Here is a 13,466-nt window from a genome sequence, read left to right on the forward strand (position 1 = left end):
ATTTTACCTCATACGGGCATAACAGCCATTTATCAATTTTGGGTTCTAAATATGCTTATAGACCCAACAGTAGGTCCATAGTAGTTTCGATCAACTCGTGCAACCTTAACAGTCAAACAGTGAAAATGGGCTCAAGGCCCAAAACGTAGGCCCATGCCCGTGTGGCCCACAAAGCCTAAAAATGGCCTTGGCTGTGTGAACTACAGAGCCTGGCCCATTAACCTCCATATGTCTGTATGGTTTACCCGTGTGGGGCTCACGAGCCCGTGGGGCCCACACGGTCCATTTTGGCCCACCGTGGCCTAGAACGGCCTAAGCCCATGAAATCGCTCATGGTGACCTCTACAATCAAACGCCCTTGTTTATGCGTTCGATTTACCATATGAGCGAGCGAACGCCCGTGTAGCGATAATAGTCACATTTGCCAGCTTTTGCCGATTTGCAATTGAGCAGTGTTTACAGACCTGATTGCGAAGATACGCTACTGGCCCACGAGCATTCTAAACCTATCACAATCAGAACTTCAGTTAAACACTTATCAAATGAATTGAAAAGAACCCTGGCCAACACTTGCTTAAGAAATTACCTATCACTTACTTTGATCGATCACCCTGGAACCATTGCAAGAGATCTAATCACAAGGCCTTAGGGATTTCTTGCACTCCAATAAACCTTATCAACCAACAAACAACAAAACCATTTGAACTAGTTGAACAATCACTTGCTGAAAACGTAATGTCCAGACTAGAAGGGAAGAATATTTGGCTTACATCCACAAGAGCAGAAAGTACACAATGATAGAGGCAAAATGGAACCCTTGTACCTTTCAGACAACAGTAGCATAGGGAGATGTTAGTTGAAACTATTAGTTCGACAAAAGAGAGAAGGAGAGAGAGAAGGAATAACCACATACCCTCACACCTAATTGGTTGAATACCAATATTCTAGAATCGAAAGTATAGAAGGAGAGAACAGGGTATTCGGCTTAAGCTTTGAAAGAAAAGATTACCGAAATCTGAAAAATAATGAGGGAGAAGGAGAGAGGAACTAATCAGCAACAGTACTAAGATGCAACCATTAAAACCCGAAAGAATCGATAAAGGGGAAGGAGATAAGAATTCAGCCAAAAATAGAAGGAGAAAACAATGTCAATGACCGATAGGGAGAGGGGGAGAAAAAAGGCTCGGCTAAGGCAAAGAAAATTAAGAGAAGAAGAGTGATGGAGAGAGGAAAGTCGAACAACCCAAAGCACGATATTGGAGAACAAAACCAAAGTAGACCAACACCAAAAATACTCGAATGGTCACAAGTAATATTCGGCTACCACACAAACAGTACACAAAAGAATGAAACGAAAATAGTGGAGAGTAAAAACAAAAACACAATTTCGGCACTAAGGGTAAAAGGTCCTATGACCGAATTGGTACAATGGAGTTCCCACATTCGGCACACTACTCACTCACCCTTCAACCTCCCTTAATTCTCTTCTAAAATCTCTCTACAATCTCCTCCTAGAATTCGGCTACACACTCCCTACTCCCTCAAACACTCCAACCGTCTATAGCAACAGAATCCCACTGACGTACAACCTCTTACACTGCACAGCAGCAAAATAATCACTCTTTTTTCATTGCCAAGCCTCAAACCTCAAACCTCAAGGAACACTCCACACGCCACTTACCCCTAGACTAGCAGGCGCCTTTTGACATGTTTTAACCACATTTATTTAAAGAGTCTATAGAGCAGGGTTTATTCAAGCAAAAAAAAATTGTACAAGCCAAGGCTTGAACCTAAGACTTCTCAGACACTTCCCAAAACACTTAACCACTGAAACAGATACACAATTGTATAACACAATATGCAAAAATAAATACTTAGATTTTGGGGTGTCACAACTCTACCCCCTAAAAGAAAATTTTGGCCTCGAAATATACCTGGTCAAAACAAATGAGGGTACTGTTGTCGCATTACCTCCTCAGGTTCCCACGTGGCTTCCTCGGAGCTGTGATTATGCCAAAGTACCTTAACCAGTGGGATAGACTTCTTCCTTAACACTTTACATCACGTTCTAGAATTTGAACTGGCTCCTTCTCAAAGGTCAGATTTGGTCTAACTCAATCTCCTCTGTTGAAATAACATGCATAGGATTAGAGCGATAGCACCTCAACATAGAGACATGGAACACATCGTGAATTCAGTCTAACTCTAGAGGTAACTCAAGCTGATAGGCAACCGGTCCCACACGTTTCAGTATGCGGTAAAGCCTAGTGAATCTAGGGCTTAGCTTACCCTTCCGTCCAAACCTTAGTACCTTCTTCCATGGAGAGACCTTTGAGAAAAACGAAGTCCCCTACAGAATACTCAATCTCTTTACGCTTCACATCTGCTTATGACTTCTATCTATCTAATGTCACTTTTAATCGATCCTGAATTAGTCTAACTTTATCCTCGGTATCAGAAACCAATTCAGGACCCAAAACACGTCGCTTGCCCAACTCAGTCCAACATGAAGCAGTACGACACCTTCGACCATATAATGCCTTGTAAGGTGCCATCTATATGCTAGACTGATAGTTATTGTTATATACAAACTCTGCTAACGGTAAGTACTCCTCCCAACTGCCTCAGAACTCAATTACACAACTCCTTAACATGTCCTCTAGTATCTGAATAACCCTCTCTGACTGACCATGTGTCTAAGGATGGAACGCAGTACTGAAGTCTAACCTTGTACCCAATGCTTCATCCAGCCTCTTCCAGAACCGAGACATGAAGCGAGGATCTCTATCAGATATTATGGAAGCTGGTACCCCATGCAGTCTCACTATCTCCGACACATACAGCTTAGCTAGCTTCTTTAACGAGTAATCAGTATGGACTAGTATGAAATGGACAGACTTGGTCAACCGATCCACGATGACCCATACCTAATCCTTCTTAGTAGGCGTTAAGGGTAGCCCACTAACAAAATCCATAGTTACTCTCTCTTACTTCCAAAGTGGAATCTTAACTAACTGAAGCAATCTTGAAGGTAAATGATGTTCAGCCTTAACCTGTTGGCAAGTCAAACATTTACTCACAAAGTCGGTAACTTCACGCTTAAGACTTGGCCACCAATATAAATCCCGAAGGTCTCGGTACATATTATTCCCGCCAGGATGTATAGCATAAGGACTACTATGTGCTTCTCGCAGTATAGACTACCTCAAATTAGTACCCTTTGATACACAGACTCTCCCACGGAAACACAATACCCCTTCGCTATTCAGTCCAAAATCTGAAGTTCCCCCACTCTCTACTTGATGAAAACGAGGGCCCAGTGATTCATTCTCCAACTGTTTACCCTTAATCTGCTCAATCTACGTCGGTTTAACCTACAATTCGGCCAACAGACTACCATCATCAAATAAGATGAGATGAGCAGATCCATCATAGCCCTACGGCTCAGTGTGTTAGCCACTACATTGGCTTTACTGGGATGGTATTCAATCGAACAGTCATAATATTTAAGTAGTTCAATCCATCTACGCTACTTAAGATTTAACTCCTTCTGAGTGAGTAGATACTTGAGGCATCTGTGATCTGTGTAAATGATACACTTTTCACCGTACAGGTAGTGCCTCCAAATTTTCAGTGCGAATACCATCGCAACCAACTCCAGGTCATGTTACCACCTTACCCTCCTGCATCAATACACAACTCAAACCAAAGTGTGATGCATTACTGTAGACAGTAAACTCTTTCCCAGACTCTGGTTGTATCAAGACAAGAGCCTAAATCAGAACTTTCTTAAGTTTCTCAAAACTCTCTTGTTGAGAATCAGTCCAGTTAAATGGCACACCCTTACGCAAAAACTTCGTCAGAGGTGCAGCAATCAATGAAAACCCCTCAATAAAATGTGTATAATACCCTGCCAGTACTAGAAAACTTCGTTTCTCAGATATCGTCTTAGGCGGCTTCCAATCCAGAACAGCCTCAATTTTTCGAAGGTCGACCCTAATCCCTTCAGCAGATACCATGTAACCCAAAAATGTTACCTCTCATAACCAGAACTCGCATTTACTGAACTTGGCATACAATTGTTTCTCCCTTAGAATCTGCAGAACAATTCAAAGGTGTGCATCATGGTCATCTTTAATTCTCGAATACACCAAGATGTCATAAATAAAAACTACTATGAGCCGATCCAGATAGGACTGGAACACTCAGTTCATCAGATCCAAAAAAGCTGCTAGTGCATTCGTCAGACCAAACGGCATCACTATGAACTCGTAATGACCATCGAGTCCTAAACGTTGTCTTGTAAACATCAGGATTTTGTAAAACTTTCTAAAGGTAAAAAGGTTGTTCGTTGTAAATGGGTGTTTAAAAAGAAAGAAGGGACCCTAGGAGTTGAAGAACCCAGATAAAAAGCAAGGCTTGTTGCAAAGTGTTACAGTCAAATTCGAAGAGTGGACTTCATAGATGTGTTCTCCCCAGTTGTGAAGCATAATTCGATTCGAGCTTTGCTTGGTATTGTGGACATGCATGATTTGGAGCTTGATCAGTTAGATGTAAAAACTACATTTTTGCATGGAGAACTTGAGGAGGACATTTACATGCAACAACCAGAGGGTTTTACAGTCTCAGAAAAAGAAGACTATGTTTGCTTGCTGAAAAAGTCCTTTTACGGTTTAAAACAGTCACTAAGACAGTAGTACAAGATGTTTGATTTCTTTATGACTTCTCATGATTTCAAAAGAAGTAGTTTTGACTGTTTTGTTTACTTTAAGAAAAACAATGATAGTTCTTTCGTATATTTGCTTCTTTATGTTGATGACATGTTGATAGAAACAAAAGATAAATGAGAGATAAGAAAGGTCAAAGCCCAACTAAGTGAAGAATTTGAGATGAAAGATTTGGGACCAGCAAAGAAGATACCTGGTATGGAGATTCTTGGAGATAGAAAAGCAAGTAAATTGTACCTAATTTAGAAGGGGTACATTGAGAAAGTTCTTTGCAGGTTTAATATGCAGAGTGCTAAGCCTGTTAGTACTCCTTTAGCAGCCCATTTCAGACTTTCAACGGCTTTGTCTCCACAATCAGATGATGAGATTGAGAACATGTCACATGTTCCATACTCTAGTACAGTGGGATCTCTCGTGTATGCTATGGTTTGTTCACATCCAGATTTCTCATATGCAGTTAGTGCAGTTAGCAGATACATGGGCGAATCCTGGTAAAGAACACTGGAAAGCAGTTAGTGGATTTTAAGAAACTTACGAGTTACTACTGATGTCTGCTTACAGTTTGGAAGAACTAGAGATTGAGTCATTGGGTATGTTGATGCTAATTTTGCTGGAGACCTTGATAGAAGAAGATCTCTCACAGGTTTATGTCTTTACAATCAGAGGTTGTGCAATCAGTTGGAAAGCAACTTTGCAACCTACAGTTGCTTTGTCTACCACTGAAGCTGAGTACATGGCGAATACTGAGTCTTGTAAAGAAGCTATTTGGTTTAAGGGACTCTTTAGTGAACTCAATGAAGACCTTCAAATCAATACAGTATTTTGTGACAGTCAGAGTGCAATCTTCCTTACAAAAGATCAAATGTTTCATAAGAGAACAAAACAAATTAATGTTCGATATCATTTTGTTTGTGATATTATTGCTCGTGGGGATATTGTTGTGAGCAAAATTAGTACTCATGAAAATCCTGCAGATATGATGACTAAGTCACTTCCTATAACCAAGTTTGAGCATTGCTTAGACTTGGTTGATGTTTATTGTTAAAGTTAAACCCTTAAGGGATTTTATGGAAGAGGTGGACAACTTGTTCATTGAGAGTTCGCGATGAAGAACTTGTTCATTGAGAATTCGTGTCAAGGTGGAGATTGTTAGAATTAAATGACCCGAATCTTTATTTAAATAAAATACAGTGGTAAAATAAAATAAAAGTAAAATCCATATAAAGCTACACTTCTTTTATTTTTTTTTAGAATAAGGTTTTTTAAACCTTATTAAACTCTATCTATTTTATATTGATTAGAATATGGTGTTTTAATCTTACTAGAATATGGCTTTACAAGCCTATAAATAGTCACAATCTATTCCTCTTGTAATCATTCGAATTCGACATAGTAAATTTTCTTCTCCTTTGCCCGTGATTTTTTTCTCGAAGGGTTTCCACGTAAAATCTATGTTTTCTTTATTTTATTTAATTTTATTTTCACAATAACAAAATATCCCCACTTCGTTGCTTAGTAACACATCCAAATGTTTTTTGTTTAACTAATTTAAAACTTTAATTTTAGGAGGAATTAATATTTCATGGGGAGAAAGAGGACTATTTTTTATTGTTATTGTGGGCTTCAATTGTATGAAGTAGTAGTAGAGCTAGAAATTTTTTTTTAGTGCCGGAATTAAATTATATATTATTTACAATAATAAAAATATAAATTTATCATTTTAATAGCGTATATTTTTATATGTTTTAAATGATTAAACTAAATTTTTATTATTTTGGAGGTCAAATTGTAAGTTTTATTATTATTAATTTAAAATTTTATAAATAATAAAGGGCTTAAATTTTTTTTTCCATTTTAAGGATGGTGCTAGCAATTTGCTCCTCCACTGATATGAAGCATTAAAAAGGATATGAAACATTGCAAAATCACTTGAGTTACCTAAAGTTTGAAAACCTGAATGTGAACTTGAAATGCAATTGAATCCATATGCCTTGAATTTCAAGTTGTTAGGTTGACAAAACATTAGTAAATTTACTAGTAATTCCTTCCTACCTTCTTATATTACCTTTTGCACAGTTTGAGTCAAGAAATGTGACGCAATGATATCTTTGTTTTCTATGAAAGAAAATGGCTCATAAATAACAAATGAAAGTGAATACCTTTTTCTTATACAAGTTAGGAGAATAGAGTTTATAAGTAGGGAAGTAAAACACAATTTGATTAGAAAGAATTAAAAAAAATTTAAATTTCGAGTTAATCGAATTGAGTTATTCAATTTTTTTCGAGTCTACATGAATAAATAATTCGATGTTCGAGTTCGAGTTGAGTTAAATTTTACCATTCTTAAATTTTACCATTCAAATAACTCGAATAATTTGAATAAAAAATTGATGTAAACAGTCTTTGTTAGTTTTTGAAAATGAGCAAATCGGCCTCTCTTACCAAAAATTACAAAAAAAAATTTAAAATAAATTTTAAAATTCTAAATATTTATAAAATTGCAAAATGTATATTTTTTCAACAATTATAAAAATCTAAAGAATATATAAAGAAAGTTAAAAATTTTAAAATTTTCTAAAATAATAAGTTTGGGACCTAAATAAGTTAATTAATGATTCAAGCATACTAAAATATCTTTTTTTTCTCTTATTTTTCTTTGAAATTTTTTAAATATATATGATTTCAAATTTATTTACTCTAACATGGAATTAGTTATATTGTATTGAGATTTTAATTCAAAATGTTTAATTTTTTAATTTAACTCGAATAATTTCACTTGATTCGATTAGAAAAAAAAAATTCAAATTGAGTTAGGATAATAAAAAAAGGACCCACCAACTCAATTTTTTTTACTCAATTCGATCAAACACTCACCCCTATTTATAAGCACAAGTTAAAATAGTAAATTTTATCTCAATCAACTTGAAATTTACTATCCAACCATTGAATATTTGAATTTTTGTTTAATCAATTTATGCAATTATTTAAAAAACAATTATATCTAATAAATATTTGAAACTCAATATTTACCTCGATAGGTTATCTTTTAGAAAATTAAAAATTAAATAGGTAAGGAAGAGACGGTGAGGTTTGTTAAAGAAAATGAAAGAAATTAAATAAAAAAAGGTACCCGAAGTCAATCTACCTAAATTTGACTTGGAGAAAAGAAACCTTGGGTCTTAAGACATTGAAAATTGGATTATTGTCCTGCTCACTTTAGTAGAGAATTTTTTTTTCTAGAATGACATGGTAAAATAATAAAATAATTAAAATAATTATATATATGATAAAATCCTAAAAAAATTTATGAATTTTTTTATTCTTATTAATATTAGATGAACTATTTATTCTTAAAAACTTGTTATAAAAGGGAAAAGAAAAACAAGAAAGGAGTTTGTGGAATGTGATTAAATTAAAGAGGGTCTTATTCCATGATCAAAAGCAAAATTAAAAAAGGAAAAGTAATTTCTTTTAAAGAAGGAAAAAAAATAAATAATAGTTTGTTGGATATTAAGCGGTGAATTATTTAAGCGGCACCTTCTTTAAAATGGACCGGCGCTTATCGCGGAACGAAGAAAAGGAAATATACTGCGCCAAACTGTCTTCTTTCTTTCTACTGCTTTGTGAGCTCTGCTTGGGACCACTTTTCTCCTTTTGCTTTGCATACTAAACTATATACATACATGTGTTCAAAGAAGAATGGCACTTTTATCCATTTCTCCAACAATATTAGCTTTTCAAAAGTATAACCTTCTACCTTCAAATTAGATTATTATTATTATAAATATCATGTTCATGATACTAATTCAGTTTCTCGAGTAGCAATGGCATATTCTAATTAAAGTTAAACAAGGCAGCTTTGTGAGACCCAGAAACAAAAGTCACAAGTGAAGTTGAAGATCCGACTTGGTTTTTTCAGCTCTCTTCTTCTCTTTTTCAACATTATTATAACTCTATTCTTTTGCAAACTCACTCTCACTCTCTCCCCATTCTTCTCTTAAGAAAAAAAATTATGGATTGCTTTGATCTTGAGAACCCATTCACCAGCTTGGACAATCAAGAATCTGATATAATCTCAGCTCTCTTCTCTTCAGAATCTGATCACATGCCTTCCCACAACTACTTTCTAAGTTTAAAGAGCAATGACTTGTTTGTTTCTTTTCGACAGGAAGCCATTTCTCTCATTTTGAGGGTACCCATATCTATTTTCACTATTCACTACTGTTCTTTTCCTTCCATTTCATTTTAATACATGGTTTACTGTTCTTGTCTTTTATAACTTGTTTTAATTGGTCAGGCACAGTATTCATGTAACATTGATCCTTACACAACATACCTGGCTACTAACTACATGGACCGGTTCGTCTCCAGGCAAGAAATTCCTGTATGTAGGCAAGATGAAGAGTGTTGTTTTCTTGGTAACCAAACAAAGTATTTTTTATAACAACTTGAATACTGTAACAGCAAGGTAATCCATGGGTGTTGAGGCTTCTTGTGATCGCTACCATTTCTTTGGCTTCAAAGATGAAGGAACAACACTTCTCTTCCTCCAATTTCCAGGTTAATTAAACATCTCATCTTAATTTGAAATTTTTTTTTTTACCTTCATGCGAAGACTAATACAAATGAAACAGAGAGACGAAGGGTTCATCTTTGATGCCCCCGCAATTCAACGAATGGAGCTTCTGATACTTGATGCCTTGAATTGGAGAATGAGATCAGTAACACCCTTGTCGTTTATCTGCTTCTTCATATCTTTGTTTGAACTTAAAGATCCACCTTTGAGACAAGCATTGAAAGATAGAGCAACAAACATAATCTTCCAAGCTTGTAATGGTAATTAAACAGAACATAGTAACATGTCCGTTATGTCTTTTATCGGAAAACAGCTTGAACATGTCTGTTATGTTATTTGTTGCAGAAATCAAACTGCTAGAGTTCAAACCATCAATAATTGCAGCATCAGCTCTTCTTATGGCATCCCATGAGCTATTCCCTTTGCAGTTTCCATCTTTTGAAACCTCGATTTTGAGCTGTCGACATGTTAATAAAGTAAGGAACTGGAACTATAAAACATTATTGAAGGTCATTTTCTTTTCAATTACTTTAGGTTAATGAATTAAATGAATATAATTTTGACAGGAGAATCAGTTGAAATGCTTTAATGCAATGCAAGAGATGGTGGCTAATGAAACTAGCGATTCAATTATTGAAACGGTGTCAAGCTCAAGTACAACAACTCCAATGAGTGTTTTAGACTGCCATTGTGAGAGAAGCAGTAGCAGCATGGCAGCCATTGCAGTGCCTGAAAAGAGAGAGCAAAGGAAGCGTCAGAAATTGAATGGTTTTTGCAGTGAAAGTAACAGGGTGAAGATTTCCCAGATTCAACCATGTGGTTAAGATTTCTACCTAGATTTTCTATACCTAATGTCCTAAAGGGAAAAGGACAAAAGGGTTCATGAACAGCTTTAGTTAGAACTCAGAAAAGATGGTTCCCTTACCCTTTTCTTCGAGTACAAAATTGACGAAAGAAAATTGACTAAATTAGATGATCCATTTTGTTTATTTCCTTTTAAAAAATATTAAATTTAGCTGGCGGCCAGCTGTTGGGAAAGGGACAAGAAGGACAAAACATGGCTTCAAATGTTAAAATATTACTATTTGTTTGTGTTAATGTTGTGTTGTTCTGTAGCAGATGGGGAATCGAACAATGCTTAATTCAATAAGAGTTTTTATTGTAAACTTCAAAATAAGAAAATAGTTTTCTTGAGGGTAGCAGAGATAGAGGTTTCATTCTCCATGCCTAAGTATAAAATATAAATTTAAACTTAGTGGGAAAGAAGATACTGCAATTCCTCCAATTTCTGCTTAGGAAATTAATGAAGAATATGTGGGGATAAGAGAGAGAAAGAGCCAACGTTCGAGGCACGTTGCTGTCTTAAAAGATTTTGGCATCTTTAACGAGAAACTAAGCCTTTTGTGTTTGAAAGCAACCAGAGGGGGGAAGACATAACTATGTCTTTTGTTTTTATGTCGTTTGCTCAGGAATTGAGAAATAACTTCTTGTGCATCGAGTTTAATTGTTCATACTATTTTATTTTCTTTTATCATATATATGTTTTATAAGTACCATAAACTTAGGATAATTACATGTATTTAAAAAAAGAACTCACGGCATTTGAAGAATGCTAGTCGAAGCATAAGTTTCGAAGATCAAGATAGACATTGGGTACTTTCAAATTTAAACATATTTGCTACCATTTTATCCCACTTTATATGGAGTATTCTGATTTTAAACGTCTGGCCTCGAAGTCTATATACAAAATATTTATTTCGTGGGAAGGATATAAGATTTATAGAGTACATATGTTCATTGGGGATTGTTTTGAGTGTAATTATTTTATCCCTTCAAGGTTTTTTTTTTCTTTCTACTTTTTTACCTGGAGGTGGTTGGGTGAGTAGCGAAAGTGAGTTCAATTTAATTGTATTGATTAACTAAGAGATTGGGTTTAAATCATTATTTTGTAATGTGAAATTATTAGTGGGTTTTTCTTTAGGTTAAACCTCACTTGTAAAATTAAGCTTGAACTACATAAATAACTTAATTGCGTTTTTTTATTAATTTATCTTCTAAACACATAAAATTAAGAGTTTTAATCTCTTGACATTCAAGTAAATGCATTCCATCTTAATAATTAAGTTTCTCTTATGCAAGTTTCCATAAATTTGTTATTTACAATTGGGTGCCAACTTTTCATGATACCAATGTTGGGAGAAGTTTTGGAGGGTTACGGTTGAATAAGGGTTACGGTTTGTTTTATCTTCCATATTTTTCTAAGTTAGTTGATATGTGATTTAGTGACATTTTTTTTTCTACTTTTAGTGTGGATTGTTGCTTTGTACAACTTATATAAAGGATTGATTTTAGTTGAATAAATGCATCGATCTTTTAAGAGTATTTTAGCATAGTTGTGCCCATCACCTATTTGTTTAAGGCTATGTTTGTTTATTAGTAAAATATTTTCTGAAAAATAATTTTTAGAAAATGATTTATTTTTTTGAAAATGTTTTATTTTTTCTGGTATTTAGATGAAGTTGTATAAAATATTTTTTTATTATTTAGCAGATTTTCTAAAAATATATCATAAAAATTGTTTTAAATTAAACAAATATATATTTAAGAATTTATTATCTTTTCGTTGTTTAATTGAGTTTATTATATATATTAATAAATTTATATTTTAAATTATTTTTACATATATTGCAATGATTTATTTATTTATTTAATATATAATAATACTCAATTATTAAGCTAGAATATTAGCCGTCATAAATTGAAAACAATCAAAGTCAAATAAATTATTTCTAATTGTGTTATAAAAAATAAAAAACAAAAATTGAATAATTATAAATTAGCTTCCAAATCACAATTGATACTAGAAATTAATAATATTATCCAAATGCATAATTAGTAGTACACCACATGATAACAACAGCATTGTCCAAGTGCATAATTAATATTACACCACACTAAAGTATCAATATCTTAACCTTGAGAAAATTTTTGAAGCCAAATTTTTCTATGCTTCTTACTTTTAACTAAAAAAGCTTTGGCTTCAGATTAATGACTCACAAGATAATCAAACACACTACAAAGGAAGTTATCCTCAAATCCTTCTACCTCCATCGACAATACTTCTTCGTAAAGATGTGGTGTCTTGTCCGCAGTAAATTGTTCCAAAGCATTAGCAATTTTGCCAAGTTATTCACCCACAAATTTAATTTGTTCATCAACGACACTTTCTTGAGCATTTTTTCTTTTACGTTTAGATTTGCCAGATGAAGATACTTTTGTTCTTACCTCCTCAATCTCTTCATTTTTGCAGTCTATATGCACTGAACCTTAGTTACCATCATCCAAATCTATGTTAGTAAATGTTCTGGCAAAACTCCCTGTTGCCATATCTTTGCCAACAACCAAAGCCATTTCATCATTATATCAATGCTTTTATTCAAAAATGGTTCATACTTCTTGTGTATGTGTTGAATATTATACACTATTAGAATAACAAGTAAAAACAATTGAAATATACTTCACATATATATACATATATTACCATCACTACTACATCATATGTCGCTCTATCACATGTGATCATTTTCATGTTATCATCTTATCCAAAACCACTTTCAGCTCGAATTGTGCATATAATCTGCCACTAGTTTTTTATAGTCTTCAATTGGTTTTCCACATGCTTCGCATCGCATTGGACTTGAAATCTTTCAGAAATTGCTATGGAAACTCGATTAATTGAAACTACTTTGAAAGTGTTGAAGGATTATTTCCTTTCTGAGCCTCCTCTACTAAAATTTCAAGAAAAAGGTGTTCCATCGGTTTTGTCCACCTGAATTGCTTGGAGGTCCCTTCTTTGTTGCTCTTACCCATTCTACATTAATAATTGTCATTGTCAATCATTTCAATATCCAACAAGCTTAAAACATAATAAATTCAATATCTAACAAATTCAAGACATAATAATTTCAAAATCCAACAAACTAAATTCAATATCATTATCCAACCGACATTAACAAAAAAAAAATACTAAAACAAACATAACATAGAAACAATAACTCTAAGCCCTAAACCTACCTAATATTTCTAACCATATAACCATTCCACATAGTTTGTGCAATTTCCTCTCTCTTAGCAGATCATTTTCTTGCTTCTTCTCTTTCTTC

At 34.1% G+C, this 13,466-nt stretch overlaps 1 protein-coding gene across 3 annotated transcripts; it reads left to right on the top strand.

Moving 5' to 3' along the window:
* The first annotated feature begins 8,287 nt into the window (after positions 1–8,287).
* On the top strand, positions 8,288–10,450 carry LOC107962239 (putative cyclin-D6-1). Of its 3 annotated transcripts, none has more exons than XM_041115862.1 (7): positions 8,369–8,636; positions 8,822–8,919; positions 9,025–9,111; positions 9,192–9,287; positions 9,362–9,563; positions 9,649–9,779; positions 9,870–10,450. In XM_041115862.1, exons 2-7 carry the CDS (start codon positions 8,833–8,835, stop codon positions 10,125–10,127), a joined length of 861 nt encoding a protein of 286 aa, XP_040971796.1. In that variant the 5' UTR covers positions 8,369–8,636; positions 8,822–8,832; the 3' UTR covers positions 10,128–10,450. The 3 variants fall into 3 exon arrangements, with proteins under 3 accessions (XP_016754046.1, XP_040971796.1, XP_040971795.1); XM_041115861.1 differs by having other exon boundaries at positions 8,412–8,470; positions 8,550–8,919; XM_016898557.2 differs by having other exon boundaries at positions 8,288–8,919.
* Positions 10,451–13,466: the final 3,016 nt, after the last annotated feature.

Source organism: Gossypium hirsutum, chromosome A06, assembly GCF_007990345.1.
Source record: "Gossypium hirsutum isolate 1008001.06 chromosome A06, Gossypium_hirsutum_v2.1, whole genome shotgun sequence".
NCBI classification, from domain to species: Eukaryota; Viridiplantae; Streptophyta; class Magnoliopsida; order Malvales; family Malvaceae; genus Gossypium; species Gossypium hirsutum.